The sequence below is a fragment of the Pipistrellus hanaki genome (genome assembly GCF_964339955.1).
Source record: "Pipistrellus hanaki genome assembly, chromosome: 8".
Taxonomy (NCBI): domain Eukaryota; kingdom Metazoa; phylum Chordata; class Mammalia; order Chiroptera; family Vespertilionidae; genus Pipistrellus; species Pipistrellus hanaki.
In genome coordinates this window covers 27,949,128-27,967,464 of record NC_140510.1, presented here as the reverse complement: position 1 = coordinate 27,967,464, position 18,337 = coordinate 27,949,128, and the positions used below count along the sequence as shown (strand labels likewise).

Genomic DNA, 18,337 nt, shown 5'->3' with positions numbered 1-18,337 from the left:
AGTTACTATTCAGAATAATCTCCCTGGGAGATGAAATTCAGGTAGAAAGACTTCATCTAATTAGGAAAAAAATATTTTAAAGAGACTCTATATATAAAAGCCTAATATGCTAGGTGTCTGACTATTCAACCATTCGACCAGTCACTATGACACACACTAACCACAAGGAGATAGATGCTCTGACCGGTAAGTTAGCTTGCTGCTGGGGTCCGGCCAATTGGGACTGGGCGAGACAGCCCCAACTGATCCTGAACAGGACTGGGCAAGATGGCTGGACACACCCTGGAGCCCTCCCCGGCCGCGAACGTGCACCTGTAGGGTCCCTCAGCCTGGCATGCGCCCTCTTGCAATCAAGGACCCCTCAGGGGATGTCAGAGAGTTGGTTTGGGCCCTAACCCCGTAGACCAGGCCAACAGACCCCACTGGTGCACGAATCCATACACTGGCCCATGAAATTTGTGAACTTTGGGTGGGGGGGTGTGTGGCCCCTCAGCATGGCCTGCACCCTCTCGCAGTCCAGGAGCCCTCAGGGGATGTCCAACTGCCACAGAGGTGGGTGGGAGAAGCTCCTGCCATTGCTGCTGTGCTCGCCACCTGTGAGCTCAGCTTCTGGCTGAGAGGCACTCCCCCTGTCATCAGTGTGCATCATAGCAAATGGACATTCCACTGTTCTGTTGCTTTGCATATTACCCTTTTATTATATAGGATTCTTAACAAAATGCTTCTAATATCCCATAAAGCCAACAAGAGAACAATGGAGTATACCTATGCAATACAATAATTTAAAATACAATATTCTCATTTGTGCCTGCAAGTGATCCATGTCCTCTACATATCAAATTATGAAATATTTAGTTTCCATCCACAATGAAAGGATAATAAAAGATGGAGGCATGACTGCATAATAGTTAGGGATCCTCTGGATCCAAACTATCTGAGACCTTTGGCAAGTTAATAACCATTAGCAAAATGAGGACTGTGCACAGGTCGGTAAAGGGAGGTCCCTCAGCCGGGCCTGTGCCCTCTTACAATCCAGGACCCCTCAGGGGATGTCGGGCCTAAGCCAGCAGTCAGACATCCCTCTTGCAATCTGGGATGCTGCATGCACCAGTGACCATACTTTTCATACAGGTGAAAGGCATCTTGCTGTTGTGTGGGCATCTACATTTTTTTGCCCTAGTTATAAAAAGTAGTACATAACATGATCCTTCTGAGGCGGTGGCACCATTTCCCATCTTATGGGTGGAAAAACTGAAGCGGAGAGAAGTTAAGTAATTGGCTTTGTCACACAGTTGTGTGTCAGAATCAAGTCTGAACACAAAATGCGTAAGCCAGAGTCCATGCACGTCATCGCTGCATCATCCTGTTGTTTCAGTGTTAGAGTAGCCTTGCCAGGTTTTAATTTTTAAATCTAAGAGCCTGTTCCCAATATATAGGGTAGGGTCCCTGGGCCTGGCTGGCGATCAGGGCCATCTGTGGGGCAACTAGTGGCACGATGGGGGGAGGGGGGGCTTCTGGCACCTCCCTTGGCTGGCGGCCTGGCAACGCCAGCTCGCCGGCCAGCCTCATCCCCCAATTCCCCTGCTGCCCACTCACCAGCCCCGCCCCCTGCCACCGCTGGTGGGGCGACTGGGGAGTGGAGCCGCCCGCTTGCTGGCAGGCCCCGCCCACCAGTCACACCGCTGCCGCAGGTCGCCTCTCTCTGCCTGCTGGCACCAGCCTTGGTTGGCCTGGCACTGCCCACTCGCCGGCCCCTCCCACCCGACAGGTCATTCCACAGGTCATTCTGCCACTCGGTCAATTTTCATATTAGGGTTTAATATAAATAGATATGTATATTGTGTGTTGTATTATATGTATGGATAATAGATGGACTCATATTAGTACTCATATAAGTAAACACCTCTACCTGACACAATAGAAGCATCAAATAAAATGTTATCTACTATTATTATTAATCTTACATTAATATCACCCAAATATTTGTGAATCTTGGCACATCAGAACAGACTTTTCCTCTGAGCACTAAACTATATAGTATCTGTAATTCTACCAAAAAGAATAGTAATAAACTTTTGCATAGACTCTAAGAAATAGGCTTTAGAAGAGTCAAGAAGGGTAAAACCCAGATATATTACAACGAAGAAGTTGATTATATTGTAATTTTGGAATAAGGAAGATCTACTGTCTAGGTACAGTAGTGAAGCCAGCATCATCCAACCCAGCCAGGATTGCAATACATGCATGGCTTTAGCCACAGGGGTGTAGACATGAGAGAAAGGGAAAAATGAATCATCACAGATCTATACCACAGTCATTCTCAATGGAACAAAACAAAACAAAAGATAGCTTAGGGGTGCATTAGATCAGGGTTTTATGAGGTCAATCCCTTTAAAAAAAATTTTTTTTTCAACAGTAAACCAATTATTTACAGTGTTAACTGCCTCTGAAAATTCAACAAGCAATATCTGAAGCTATTAACACTCAGAATAGAACAAAAATGAGTAAGTTTGATAACATACTTCCAAACAGCAATTCTGAAACAAAGCACATTACTCTCATTTTCTGTTTGCTTTTTTTTCTGATTACGTCAATGGTATATTAAAAGTTAACCACCTAGACATTAATTAAATTTTTTTAGAATCTTCATCTTCACTTTGCATTTCTTTAAAATTTTTAGTGGTAAAAGATCTTCTATATGTTCATTTACTTTAATTTCACCACTCCAAAAAAACATAATGACTAGTGTACCATTAATTCCATTTCTCAGATGAGAAAGAAGGCAGACTTAACCAGGCGGACCGCTTTCCCTGGTACCACAAGAACTACCTTGAAACATACAGCTTATATTTTCAAACTGGAGTTACAAAGACCAAGCCAGTTGCAACCTTTTAAAAGTATTTGTGCAGATCAGGAAACTATAATAAGCATACCTGTATTGGAAATATTTTCACAGCTACATATTCATTGAGCAACTGGGCTTTCCAGACACAACCAAATCTTCCCCTTGCTTTCACTTCTAGTAACTGCAGTGGCTTCAAACCTAGTAATGGAGAAGGTGGGGGTGGTCCTGGGTCCTATAGATAAATAACAATAATAATATTAAAAAGCAGCACTTCATACTTATCTCTCTAAATGTGAGGGGAAAAGTTGAGTATACTGAGGAATTAATTGACAGAAACGGTAAAGACATACAAATGGCATTAGCTTCAATCTTGCTCAAACTGAGTTCTCAAGCATTCCTAATTATCTATAGTAATCACAAGGCAAGCAACTTGAATTGAGTTCTCAGAAGAACATTCGGCACTATTGCTATCTATGTATAGTGAAGAAAAAGATCTAAAAATCTTTTTGAGGCACTGTCACTAATTTTCCTGACTAAGACTTTCTGTGGCCTCTAGGATAGCTCTAGTATTTCAATGGTTTCATCCAGGTTGATACTTCTTTACAGAATGAGGATTCAAAAAGTATCAGAAACAGCAAATTATGGCTGTGTCTCAAAGAAAACTTGTCCTCAAAATCCACTTCTTTTCCCAATTGCTCTTTAAAACGTTTCTTCAATTAATCTCAGAAATACCCACAGCGATTCTCAAATAAGCACATAAAAGAAATGTCAGTTAACGTTGCTATAGCCCAACTATTCCATTCATTCTAATGTTTCAACCTATTAACAATTCACCTTTTGCTTATAATTATTTCCCAAAATTGATCTGAGATAAAAATTATTAGTGTTCTGAGACTGGCAAAGAAAGTACAAATAATAATCAAGAAAGTGAGTGGTCATCCTGGTAGGTGATAGACTTTAGGTAAAAGAAAGAAAGGTGAGTGTACCACTTTAGTTAACTTTTTTAAATGGAGTAAATACAAATAGGAATATAGCATTTACAAAGGATAAGGGAATCCTCCCTACACAGACTGGAGTAGCAACCCTTCACTGTAAGTATTATATCAGTTCATTATCTGCAAGGAAAAAAAAAGATATACTAGGAAGCCTTTTGGAAAGTTTCCAGAAGAAAAAAAAAGTAATAAAAGTATTTGAAGGGCTGCATAATGAGTATTATAGGGAGCAACTAAAATTTCTGTGACTGCAGCAACAGACATTATGACACTGGTGGCACGTAAGAGTATGTCACCCCTATATTGATGCACCTCTCTCTGCCTCCTCCCTTCGTGTAAAAAGAAAAGATCTCCTCTTCTAATGCCTCAAGACAGTTAGTGCTCCCTTCAGGCATTATTCAGCCCACCAGTGTCACTAGAGATTTTAAAAAGTTAGCCTCTACATTAGAAGGACCCTTAAAAATAGAAACACTGCAAGGTATTAAAGAGAAAAAAACAAACAAACATGTAATTTCAACTAAAGTAGACAATCTTTTATAATACAAAACAGTTTCAGAATTCCTATGTTTTAAAACAGTTAGATAACTACAAGACTTCCTGTGACTCATTTCAACCACAGGTATTTATTTTTTTAAATGTCTATAGAAGTTGTTTTTCCATCACATATTCAAAACATGAAAGGTTAGCAAAGCTGAAGAGTATTTTTATTTAACAGGGATGAATCCAGGAAGTCAGATATAAATCTCATAGACGCATGCCCCTAAAGTTAATATCTTCAGTAGGAGAGGCACCAGGATCTCTGGAAAGGTTTTAGTTAAACTTAACCCTCCCTATCTCATTCTCTGACTGCTCATTTAAACTCTTAGCTTCTAATGCTAAGAGTTTGTTACTTATGGGAATGTGGAGTCAGGAAGGGGAAAAAAAGTTGAAAACGACTCTTCTAGAGGCAAAGAACTCAGTGCTGAAAATCCAAGAATTATTGGATAAATGCATAAAAGAAAATTTATGCTAACTAACTGAACAAGTTCCATTTGAAAAACTAAAGTAACTAAAAAATTGATGTCAATGATTTCCCCTCTAGAGGTAAATTAGAAAACTTGAATTTTCAAAGTTGGGATGCCAAAAACTAAAAACTACCGATAAGGGCTGAAAGCTGAAGGAAAAAATAACCAGATAAAGGGTAACATGGCTCTAAATTTAAACACTATGATTTTTAATAACTTATATATAAATTAACTGATAATGTCTCTGGATAACATACATTGCTCATTCTCAGTTCTAGAGTACCAACTACCTGGAAATGATGTCAATAAAACAGGATTTAGATTACTTAATTCACAAATCAAAATAAGAATATGTCGGCAGTTCAAAACATGATTTAACAGAATATTAATCTTAATTTTAGGAAACATAATAAATTTTAATGTCTATGCTTAGAAAAAAAAATAACTGAGTGTTTTCCAAATGCAAAGATAAACTTCAAAGTTCCCAGGTTTCTGAGGCTCTGTTTAACAAGTTTCTAAGCTTCCATCATTTCATTGAGAAATCTTAGATAACTCTCGTAATGATATTACTATTATATCATAGCCTGAAAAAACCACCATTGTCAAAATTATTTATAAGTAAAAAGCTTAAAAAAGAACACTGGCCAATTTTCAAAGGAGGATAAAAAGCTCTTCAAAAGTACATTCCTATAGAGTAGGGGTGTCGAACTCAATCAGAGAAGGGGCCAAAATCTAAAATCCAGCCTAAATCTCGGGCCGAATGGTTTACTGAACAGTCATAAACTGACAATGTCATAAACTGACAGCGGAGTGCAGTGATGACAGCGCAGTGCGGGCCACATTGCAAGGCCTGGCGGGCTGGATTTGGCCCGCGGGCCTTGTGTTTGACACATGTGCTATAGAGCATCAATAAGAAATATTGCTTATAAATAACATCCTATAATACTTAAAAGGCTGGGTTAAAAAACTAGTAACTATATTAGGTATCACTATCTGAAATCTATAACATCAATCAATAACATATATTTTCCTTTTTCAATGAAAAATCAGTAGAATGTCCTTCTGTTTCACACTTTTAAGTTCTTTATTAAGCTTTAACTGAATCTCTAATATTTAGCTTTTACTTATTCTGTAATCCAAGATTATAAGAGATTTTCAGTTTATTAACATCATTATACTAATTTACCCACACAAAAAACAATGTTCTATTCTAGAAATAAATATTTATACCTTTAAAGTATATGAATACCTGGGAAGACTAATTCAGACTTAAACTTCAAAATGATAGCAACTTTTGTAATGTTATCCGTAAAATAGGGATTTGCCCTGCCATGCAGAAAAACTACTTTCAGGTGGGAGCAGCTATGAGGACTGCAGAATTCCTAAAAAATCTCCCCAATTTTCTTGTTCTTTTGCAGTATCCATACTAAAAGATACGCATTAGAACATGGCTCTGATTGCATCCCTTCTTTACTCATTTATACATGAAAATTATGGCATCGTGAGACATTATATTATGAAGCAACAAATGACTACAGCTGGAAAAAGTGCCTCCCACCCAACACAATAATACTGCTATAACCAATACCTGAATACATTGTTCAAAGTAAGAACTGCAAAGAAGTGATCATTTTACTTAATCTGAATTCTCCAGATGAAGGCTGAACTCTAATTAAAGTTTCAAACTACCACACAGCAAAAAATCAGATTTCACTTCACTAGCTAGTCCATTTGCTAAAGATGACAAAGATGAAAGAAACTACCTGAAAATAAAGATTTCACATTAAAAGATAATGGATTCAATCAGAAAGTCAGCCCCTGTCAAAGGTGAGGACATGCTAACATTTAAGCTAATGATGTTATATAAAAATTAACCAATACAAAGATTTTAAGACTAAATCTTGCCATTAGGTATTAACTTCTAATCAACTAAAACAGTTGTGTCTACATGCCACCTCAGGTAAGTATAAATATTGTTAACAATCCATTAAAACCAAAAACTAGTACTATGGCAAATCAATCATGTTTTCAATACTAAAAGTAGGGGGGGGGGGGACTTCATAACATAAATGTATAAACTAAAAGGATGCACAATAAAGGAATAACAAATAATCTAAGAACAAAATGTTTAGTATGCATCCACAAAAAGTTCCACAACCATAAAACAAATATTAATGCATCTTACCTCTATCATTATATGAAAGGCGTGCTTGTGAAGAAAAAACACAGGCAAAAGAAATTACGATTTATATCCAAAATGAAATGAAAAATGACAATCAGTTATAAAAGTGAAGGAAGAAGGATAATGATTTAGCTTTTTAAAAATTGGCAATGATCCACTGTATAATATTTCTAAAATGAGACTTGAGAACACTTTCCTTATAAAACAAAGGAAAGTAATATTTAAAAAAACAAACTGGGACATTACCTATCAGACATTACCTATCAGATAGATGACTCTTGTATAACCCCAGGTTACCTGATTGAATAGACTTCAAGCCAGAAAATAAACTAAACCAAATCTTAAATAACTGTTACTTATTTTTCTAAAAAGTTAGAGTGTCTTAACTATAAGAATACAAAAAGTAATTTGAGAAGAAATGCATGGAATTGACTTCTGGACACCAGAGGGCAGTATTGCCTTGAACAACATTTATAGGAGCAGCACTATTTAGCTCAGACCACACTCCGACAGTTATCTTCAGAATCTCTAGAATCTCTTACTTCCTGAACTGCTTGCTGCACATCCCTTTCATCGAAGGCAGTAGAAGCATAACAGTGAGACAGAAAACTGTTTCCGGTGCCAATGTGAATGTGTGCAACAACACACTAGGGTAAAAAAAAGGAAGGAAAGGGAACACTAAGAATCAGAATTAAATAGAAAGAGTGACAGACCAGGCCTACTATTATTCTACTTCCCTAGCCACAGCAACAGTAAAGAATTCAAGCAGTGGTGGGAGAGAGAGAACAAGTATCCATACATACTTTTCAATCTGAGGACACTCATAGAGAACAAGATTTTCAATGCCTTAGTCATCACAAAATAGGTAAGGGCCCAAATTTAAAATTAAGAGAAATACTGTCACCAGTATAAAGGAAGGCTATGAATCCCTCCAATCATATTCTCCAGTTTCCAATATTTCTACAGAGAAAAATAGCAACAACAACAAAAATATTTGACAGCTCATTTATCTATACCAGTTGCTTAACTAGATTTCTGCCTTCTTTTTTTTTTTTTTAATGTATTTTATTGATTTTTTTTTTACAGAGAGGAAGGGAGAGGGATAGAGAGCTAGAAACATAGATGAGAGAGAAACATTGACCTGCTGCCTCTTGCACACCCCCTACTGGGGATGTGCCCGCAACCAATGTACATGCCCTTGACCAGAATCGAACCTGGGACCTTTCAGTCCGCAGACCGACGCTCTATCCACTGAGCCAAACTGGTTTCGGCTGCCTTCTTAATTTTTACCTGTGACAATTCAGGATTGTTTATAATTCATCTAAAAGGCTTAGCTAATCCTACTACTAAAACATCTTATCAGTACTCCACAGTAAAATTCGTTTCTCATAAGAAATACATGCCACGTGAATAAGTAGACTATAACTTCCCAAGGTTTAAGCATCTCCCAGGTTTTGTTTTCATACAGGTGCTTTTGGAGATAAAGATGCCACTGTAAATAACATTGTGCAAGCAGGTGCCATTTATGAACCTTACCAAAAAGTATAAATTTGTTCAATGTACACATTAGAATAAACTATAGAATGATGCAAACTAAACAAGCCACACCAAGAACAAGCCTCAATGTATCAACAATGTTATAAAATAAAAGGGTCCAAACAGAATCCAAAAAAATAGATTCACCAAAATACAAAAATAGATAGAAAGGAACCAAACAAAACAGCATGGATTCACAACATGGAAAATGGAATTTGAATGTCACTAACTATAACTGGAGATAGCAGTGAAAACCAAATAAGCACATTAATGTCAAATAATTAGGTTTGATGAATAAAATTCTTTTTAAAAAAGACTTAAGGGGGGGGGGAAAATAACCATCAAACATCAGAAAGGAATGAACAGTACTTCTCCATGATTCAATCAATCTTTACTGAGTGCCTAGTTTCTGCCAGGCACTGACTTGACTATCCAGGCTCTGGTGACGCTTACTATAGTGTAGGTAAGAAAGACTAAACCAATCAAAGATTACACTCATAAATGCATAATTATAAAGAACAAGAAAAAGGAATTCAGTACCTTGAGCACCTGTAAGGAGAAATCTCACTTAAACTGGCAAGTTAAATAAGAGAAGAGGATCCTTAAGAAATGAAATAAATATTAAAGCTAGCAAGATAAGGGAGAGCATTATGCTAAGCGAAATAAGCCAATTAGAGAAAGATAAATATCACACACTCTCACTCATCTATGTAATATAAACTGATGAACAAAAACAGATCCAGAGACAGAGAAGCATTGATCAGATCGTCAAACCTCAGAGGGAAGGTAGGGGAGGGAGGGAGTAAGGGGGAGAGATCAACCAAAGGACTTGTATGCATGCATATAAGCCTAACCAATGGACACAGACACCAGGGGGTAAGGGCATGAGTGGGGGTGGGGGGAGGGGAGAGATAAGGACACATATTAATACCTTAATCAATAAAGAGAGGGGGGGGGAGAAGATAAGGTACAAAAGCAACATGAGGACCTATCTTACATTTCTGACTTGCACAACCAAATAATTATTGGTTCCATTTACTGAGAAACAGGTTTGAGAGAGAGCACTATCCTTAAATGTTAAGTGCTTAGAGACATCTAGGTGGAGACATTTAGTAGCCAGTAAGATATACAAAACTGGAATACAAAGAAATCTTCCTAGAAATAGGGATTTAGGTTCATTTACATACTATAAATATATATGATATATAATATACATTTTCCCCTACTTAAACTATTCTGATATCACTCAAAAACTTCTTAGAACTATTAAGAATTAAGAATACTCTACCCAAAGTATTTGAAAACTGATAAATTCTAAATTTATCTCCTCTTAGTCATCTAGTTATCTTACATTCTAAGAAACTTTACAATCGCTAATTATAAAAAGACTATTGCCAAGTAGATAGAAATAGAATCTATAAAGAAATAACACAGTGTGTGTATGAGGACAAATGTGTCTGAGCTAAGGAAAGCAAGACATTATACATTAACAGATTCAATAATAAGGATACTGTCAAATGCACAGCCATGATTCCAATCCAAATAGAGTTTCAAAATTCTTGTGATATATCAACTCCTACTTCCTACAGTTTCTCTCACCTAACCATCCTGAAAGCAAAGCAAAAACAGACCAAGATGGATGAAATTAGAATTCTGAACACGTTCCCTAAGAAGCTGTGAGTTCCTTAGGGTAGCCAGCCCTGCGGTGAAAGTCTGAAAGAGATGTAGGGATGCCCATTCTCCTTTTAGTTCCTGCTCAGTAGCATCAGATTTTACTGGTATGAAAAATTTTTGTACATTTCAGCACTTGCATTCTGCAAGTAAGGCTGAGAAAAGGAAAAGGACCATGATGCTATACATTAATATATTGTGATATGGTAAAGTGATTATGCTTATCTTTAAGTCTATTTATGCTCACTATAAAAACTTTTTTAAATGTAATTTATGTACTGTGATCTTTACTCTCACCCTATTTTAGTTTTTTATGAACCCCACATTATTTACAGAAATAAGCCATTAAATTGAAATTAATTCAATGTATTTAAATCCTTGGATATAAATGAACAGGCATTTTTGCCAATAAGCAAACTGACTCTAGGCTAACTTATTTACCTATCTTTGTCTTGGTTTTCTTATTCTATAAAATGGATTTAAAACAGGACCTAAATCATGGGATGTTGAAAGATTAAATGAGTTAATCGTAAGTGCTCTGTATAGTACTTGAGTCAAAATGAAATATTTTATTACACTAAATTAATCTCAAAGTACCCTGTTTCCCCGAAAATAAGGCAGTGTCTTATATTAATTTTTGCTCCCAAAGATGCGCTAGGTCTTATTTTCAGGGGATGTCTTATTTTTCCATGAAGAAGAATACCGTACACATTTATTGTTAAATGAAAAATAAAGGAAATTTATTACCTGTATATGGTACGGTAGTACGGTAGTTGTCAACACAAACCAGACAAACTGTGAATCCTACAGTATCAAGAATTTACTCATTTATTCAATGACAATTATGTCATCATCTTCTGGAACATCATCATAACAATCCAATTCCTGAGTTTCCTGGTGAATTTCTTGTGACTCCATTTCTTTCAGAATCAGTGGACCAAATCTCTCATGTTTAGCCTAGGGGGGCCTTATTTTCGGGGGAATGCCTATATTTCACTCAGAAGGAAACCTGTAAGTAGGTCTTATTTTCGGAGGATGTCTTACTTTTGGGGAAACACAGTATTGACATGTACCTACAATGGTTTCAATGACAATGATGCATTTTGAGTACAATTTTGAAATTGTTATTCTGTTAGCAATAATAGCTAACGCGTATTGAGGACTTAACATTAATTGAGCACCCCAGATGTGGCTCCTCTCCTAATCACTACAGAGCTAGAATCAGGTACTTCTCCTTTCCTCCATCATTGCCCAAAGTTATTGAAGCAACTCCCTTCTTACTCTCTATATCCTTCATTTCCAAACTGTAAAGTCAAACAACCAATGAACCAACCTACTTTTCATTCATCTAAGTATTAACTGTGGGCTCCAAAAGGGCTACTAGCAAGGACTGTCCTGGTGCTACTTACCACTGCACACCCAGCATAGTGCCTGGCTCACGATGGGCCCTCAAGCATTAGGTGTGTAAACAAAAAACAAAACAAACAAACTTGCATACCTCCCAGACTATCTGATATGAGCAGCTTTCACTAATAAATGGACTTTTTTTTTTCATTTTTATAATCTCAAGTTAATAGAAAAAGATTTGATAGCAATGAAGTAGCTAGGAGTGAAAAAACAGATCCAGGATGAGGTCCTGGAAATAAAGAATAGAGAGAAAAGCAAAAGCAAACTTACTTCTTCCTATCTACCATCTCCTTGCAGGCAAGAAGAAATAATGTCCTCTGGTCTACATGCATCAGCCCCATTTGTAAATTGGCAGAATGGGTCCTCTCCATAGGTCAAAGAAAAACTGAATTCAACATTTTTTAATTTAAATGAAAGTCAGTCTTAGAAACAAGGTGCTTTAATTTTAATGTACAGCATTAACTTACTTTAAGCTTTTGACATAGCTTTTTTTTCTTTTCCCCCCTTCTTCCCTTCCCTTCCTTTTGCTTTTGAACACAGGATTTCAGCCAATCTCAAAATGGCTCTATCTGTGTATATGTAATTGAAATAGCTTACATATGCCTAATGAGAGTAATTTTTTTTCAAGCTGTATGTCTATGGATAATTTATGACATTTTTTCAACAATTAGTATAGAAGTATATATAAAAGTAAGTTTTAATTTAGATTACCAATATAAAAACAATCACACAAAGGTGGAACACAGAAGGAAGAGCCCTGTACTATTTCTAAAGCATGTACCCCCCCCGCAAAAAAAGATATATCTTCAAGCATAAAACAATAGCATTGTATCACCATATTTTAAGCATGCTAAAATAATAAAGTGAAAACATTTGTGGAATGTAGGTTCCTGCTCTTATCAGAAACCTAACACAAACTCTAAAGGAATAATTCAACAAATTTTGATATTTTAAGAGCACACATTAAAGTTCCACTACATTTCACCTAAAATCAGCATCATTTAATCAAAATGAGATCGATTAGAAGTACTGAGCTGAAAAGCTGTCCTTAGTATACATCGTGGAGTAACATTTTACAGTTTAAAAAAGAGGGGGAAAACAAATGAGATTCAAGATGTCAAGGGATATACACCAGCCTGTTAGAATTGGTTATTTCAGAAAACTGATTTAAAAAAGAGAGAAAGAACAAATGACTTTCCCCTTTTTGGGGGGGTACATACAAACTTTCAGCTGTATAATTTGTCTTGTTACAAGTAAGCACTGATTTTAAATAGAAGACAATTTTCAAAAGAGAAAGCAAGAGATATAGAAAAAGCAAGAGATGTGTTCATAAACTCCAAGCATTTAATAAGCAATCTATTTCAAAATATGCTTCTATAGATGTAATATTTATTTTGCAGGTATTACTTAATATTAGTATATTAAATAGTTAATGAAATTTAGTAAATGTCCCCTACATCCAACCAAATAAAGAAGGAACATACTTTCCTAAACTGACTTGTTTGAATGATGATATACTGCCCCTTTCAGTATCTTATTAACTTTAAATGAGTACATATATAAATTCATGTTCAACAGGAAAATCCTACAAAGCATTTCAAAGATGGCTTGGTTTCTCAGTGCACAGTAATTTGACATAGCATAAAAAGACAACCTATAATTACTTTAATATTAAGGTCAATTGGATTATTCTGTGTGCCCAACTAGGTATCTTGTCAAACATGTGAAAGTTTTTAGTCCTTATCAGACCAAAACCTAGACAAAAATGTCATGACATAAGAACTGAAAAGATCAATGCATTTTAAAAGTATGAATGTTACAATACTATAGTGCTGTTTATATATTTAAATTTTTAACAAGAAGCTAACTTCTTATCTTGTTAAGGCAGGTTAGTTTCTAGTCGCTAAAATGCATTTTCTTATCAAGTGGTATTTTTTATCAGCACAAATAAAGATCTTATAAGCAAGAAATTTAAGCTCAAATATGGTTATGAAAGTGATGCAAATAGTTTTATTGAAACCACATTAAGACTTCTTAATAACAAAGTGAATGCATCAATTCTCTCACATTCATGACTCACTGACACTAGAAAAACCAGTTCATGATCAGTTTACTCACTAAAGATTATTAAGAGGCTCTTTTTACATGTAGAAAGACAGTTTCAACACAGGCAAAAGAAAAGTGACATAGGTGATACAATCCAAAGAATACTTTAAGATTGTGATTAAATAAAGAATTGAATAATGGCATTCTCTTATAAAACCCTGGGAGACTTCAACTTATTTTACCCCCAAGAAATACAGCCTCAAGATTCATCTTAAAGCAAAGCTTTAGAGCATCTAAATGTTTATTAAATGAATCCCTGGGCATAGTGGATTATCATCTTAGTATAACTCTAAATACAATAAAGTCAATTTAGCAATTCATCACTTACAGAATAGTTATTACATGCAAATACTGTTTGAAATACAGTAGTGATACAAACACAGGTTATTTATTCAAGGAGTTTACGATTAAGTGTGAGAATGACACATATACAGATGACTAGAGCCTTTCTCAACCAGAGTTACTCATCTGCATCACAGAAAACTGAAACTGACTTGAGCACTATTTTCTCAATTCCCTCAAGGAAGGCACATAACTAATACCATTCTAGATGGATATGATGGATGGCTTAGGCTGCAATAGGAGAAAAAAATCAAAAGGCAGACAAAGTGTAGAAGACTACACATCATGCTCCAAACTTTGTATATTTTGTATTTAATCCTTTGAAAACTCTCAAATAGCTTTAAAGCACAGAAATAACATAATCAGACAAGTATTCTACAGCATTAGTACAGATGAAGAAAGAAAACTGGAAGCAAGAAGACCAGCTACAAGATTATAGAAATAATCTTAGCACTGGATGCCATAATGTCCTGAACTACACTAGGAACAGAAGGGATGAATAGTGAATGGACAGAGCCAAGAGTAGGAGAAGCACTTGTCTCCAAGGCTTTCATTCAGGATGATTATGAAGACAGTGATACCATGAAACTGAGATATCAACATACATCTTCTTGCTAAGCTGTCACATAGAAGTAGCTTAGCAAGAAGATATATGTTGATATCTCAGTTCTCCAGTATATCCCATAGAATTTATCTACCCCCCCCCCCCAAGGACAATAAAAGATGAGATCAATGAATGAGCACAGTATATGTAACTTTATCAGCACAGACTTTTGCTCTGTTGAGAATCCCTGTAAATCTTCCAGTATAGTTCTTACTATAGGAATGACTCATCAATAAGTATCATCATGAAAAGATATCACCACTAATGTCTTACAACAGAGCAGTTAATCCACAAACCAGCCTTTAGCCAAAGCTCTAAGGAAAAATTTCCCTAAGAAAATGAATGACAAATTTTACATCATTGTCTAAAAGTGTTTCAAGAATTTAGAGAAAGAATGGTTTAGATATCCACAACAAGCATGTAAGATATTTTTCTAACTGGTCTTGGAATTAAACTTGGAATATGGGGACATGAATATGGGATGAAATACAGAAGTCACTTTAAGATTTCAAATGTGTAATAGGTCTTCCCTACCTACTTCTCTCCCTCAAAAAAGCCTTGAATACCAAGTAGGTACTGGCACTATCAACTCAGACACACAACAATCTTTACTTTCAACCCAAACAAAGTTTATAAACCCTATTCTAAAATGTGTTAAAAGTTTTTAATGGAAAACATGAACATGACTTATGTTTCCTTTTGTCCTATTAGAGATGATGTGATCATACTATTGCTCATTTTTATTGTTTTATTGCTTGTTATTTATTCAACATCCCAAAGTAGGAAAATAAAAAGGCCTATAGAATGATTCTGAGATGGCAGGAATGTTTAGAATTATCTGAAACCCCTGAGGCAACTGTTCTGTAGAAAATGAGAAGTAGAACAGCATAACCAATAAAAGCAAAGCTTTAGTTGTCAGAGTCCTTGGTTTAGATTCCAGCTCCAATAGTTGTGAGCTTTGCTATGTCTCTAATTCTTTATCTATAAAGTAGAAATTAAACTATATAAATAATCCTGTAATTAAAATCAAATCAGGGCTTTTCATACCTGGCTGTCACCAAAATTACCTGGGAAACTTATTAGAAACATAATATCCTAGGCCCCATTCTATAGTTCTGGGGTGTGGTTCAGTAATTTTTATTTTTATACAAAAATGCATCTAAAAATGATCTCATATACCAGTCACAAGTTGGAAATCATGAAGGGAAAATTATGTATCTTATATAGTTTTATATATTCTTATCTAAATTATATATTTCTACATATACATAACTTACCAGTATTCTGATACACTCTAAATGTTCAATAAATGCTTGATGTAATTTTCAGTAATTATTTTTAAATAGATAAAACTCAGTATGTTGTAACAAGATGGCCCCTAAGTCATCTTGCAGAACTAGTTCACATAATTTTCTCACCCAAAATGAGACTGAAAGAGTGGTACTACAGTTTCTGAAACACTGTGAAGTTGACACAAGAGAAATACCACACTGATGACAATGCTCCCTTTTCCACAGCACAGTTTATGACAGAAGGAAAGCATAATGTCAGGCAAGTCTTTTATTTTATTTTTAATAACAAAGGTTGACCATTCTAGGTCATTCCATCAAAAACCTTCCAACTAACTCATTCCTCATTTTTCAGTAATTCATACAATTTATTCAAATTCACCACAAAACAATTCAAGTATCAAATAAATGAGTACAATAACATTAACCATAGCAACAAATATCTAAAACCCACAGAGATGAATACTATTAAAGATACCTGGCTCTTAGCTATTTATGAATAATAACTGCATCTTTCCTTAAACCCTAGAATTAATTAGCATTTCTAATTAAAGTAGCCTAATATATTATATCAAGCCCTTTTAAAAAAATGTTCAACTATACTTTCCTATCACATAGTATATAATCAATATTATCTATAAGATTATATTCTTCTTATAGTTTTACTAAGAAACAACGAAGTTGTTTTTAAATGTAGTTTCCATTTAGTTTCTATCACACCACAAATGTAAGTAAGGTACATTTGGACACCACTATAATAATAAAGATAAATGCTCTCTCTCCTAAATGTAGGTATTTATTATTAAAATAGTTACCACCAACAGAAGATTAAAGTGTATTATCCTATGACCTTATGGATTAAACTATATCTATTTACTGGACACTAATATTTTTTATTATAAAATACTTCTTAGGGATTATTTTATATTGGCACACAACTTGATTACTAATGTCTAAAAGTTAAAATATTTCAAAATAGTGTGTTTACCTAATTGAATCAAGTATTTAACCTCAGGTTTATTCCTCCATATACACATTTTACAAAGATTATGGGGATGAATGATCTAATGCTAACAGATTGCGGCAAGTACTGAGAAAGAAATACGTTATGTAAATAAAGCTTAAAGAGAAGAAGTTGTTTTGGCCATTAAATTATAGGGCTTTACCATTTTCTTCTATCGAGTTTTAACCATTAATCCTACTGTATTAGAGAAAGAAAGTTAAACAAAGAGATCCAGAGGCTGAGGTAATCTGCTCTTAAGAGTTAAAACAGTAAAAACTAGAGTTTAAAAATGTCTCAAGCAAATATAACCAAAAGTTATCAGCTTTGCTCAGCCTATAGAATATCAACTATTTATATTAAAGTCCTTATAAAGCCCTGGACTAGAGCCAACAACTGTCTATATGATAAAGAATGAGGAAAATTTCATGCATTTAATCTGGCTACCCACCACAGCTATATTTTCAGATATATTCTGGCTCAGAGAAGTAAGAATCAAGGACATTTAAAAAAAAAAAATTTTTTTTATTTATTTATTTTGCAAACAAAAATATATTTGGAACTGCCAACAATACATGATGAGAAATTCCTCCCAACAACATTTTTAGTGACATATCTTCCTGAAGCTTTTGTGAACCTCTCTTTTCCACACTTTCCTAGTTACCTAAGGGGTCCCTATTCATGGTTAGAAGGATATTTTGGCAAGTAGTCTTGAAAACAGGCACAAAAATTTGGGAATGGAGGAGAGAATGGAAAGGGGGATAAATGTTTTCCCTTCTCCATCATCAGTTACATCATAATAAACAAAGCAGGGTGAATCTCACACTGTAAAGTATTATGACAAGAAAAACAGGAATGGGGAAACCCTTCAATCTAGTCTACTCAACACTTAAGTGAGAAAAGTTTAGGACATAGCAAATTAGTAAGTTTGCAAAATTAGCTATATTTTTCCATGATAAAAAATATTCAATAGCTTCTCAGCCTTTTGGCTAAGATTAACTGTAGAAATATTAAAAAAAAATTAAAGGAAAATGAATTGTAACAAACTGGTGGATTTTATCACAGTAATATTCCTGTAAAATATGCAAGTTAAAGCAGCACAAAGTATGAGACAATAACTTACTTGAGTAGGAACAAGTACAGGAGGGTAGGCCATCTTATGATGTCTATACACCCAAAATGCACAGATAACGATCCCTGCAATTAACATAAGTGGCACCAAGGAGTAGAGCAAGATGTTGTAATATGGTGGCTTAGGTGTAACTGGATTCGAAGTAGCTGTGGAAAGGGAAGGAAAAAAACAACTCAGATTTTATCTACAAAATTTTATAATAAGTATTTATTGTAGGATCAAATTTT

The 18,337-nt window shown here is 35.2% G+C and overlaps 1 protein-coding gene across 2 annotated transcripts in view; it reads right to left on the bottom strand.

The window, feature by feature from the left end:
* The window catches only part of ACVR2A (activin A receptor type 2A), a 90,755-nt gene that overhangs the window by 14,562 nt on the left and 57,856 nt on the right, over positions 1–18,337 (bottom strand). The window contains exons 4-6 of one of the 2 annotated variants that reach the window (XM_084893038.1): positions 18,102–18,256; positions 7,027–7,050; positions 2,934–3,077 (exon numbers count right to left, since the gene is read on the bottom strand). In XM_084893038.1, the coding sequence (XP_084749164.1) occupies positions 2,934–3,077; positions 7,027–7,050; positions 18,102–18,256 (323 nt within the window). The remainder of the gene's footprint in view (positions 1–2,933; positions 3,078–7,026; positions 7,051–18,101; positions 18,257–18,337) is intronic. The other variant, XM_084893039.1, reaches the window with a different exon arrangement.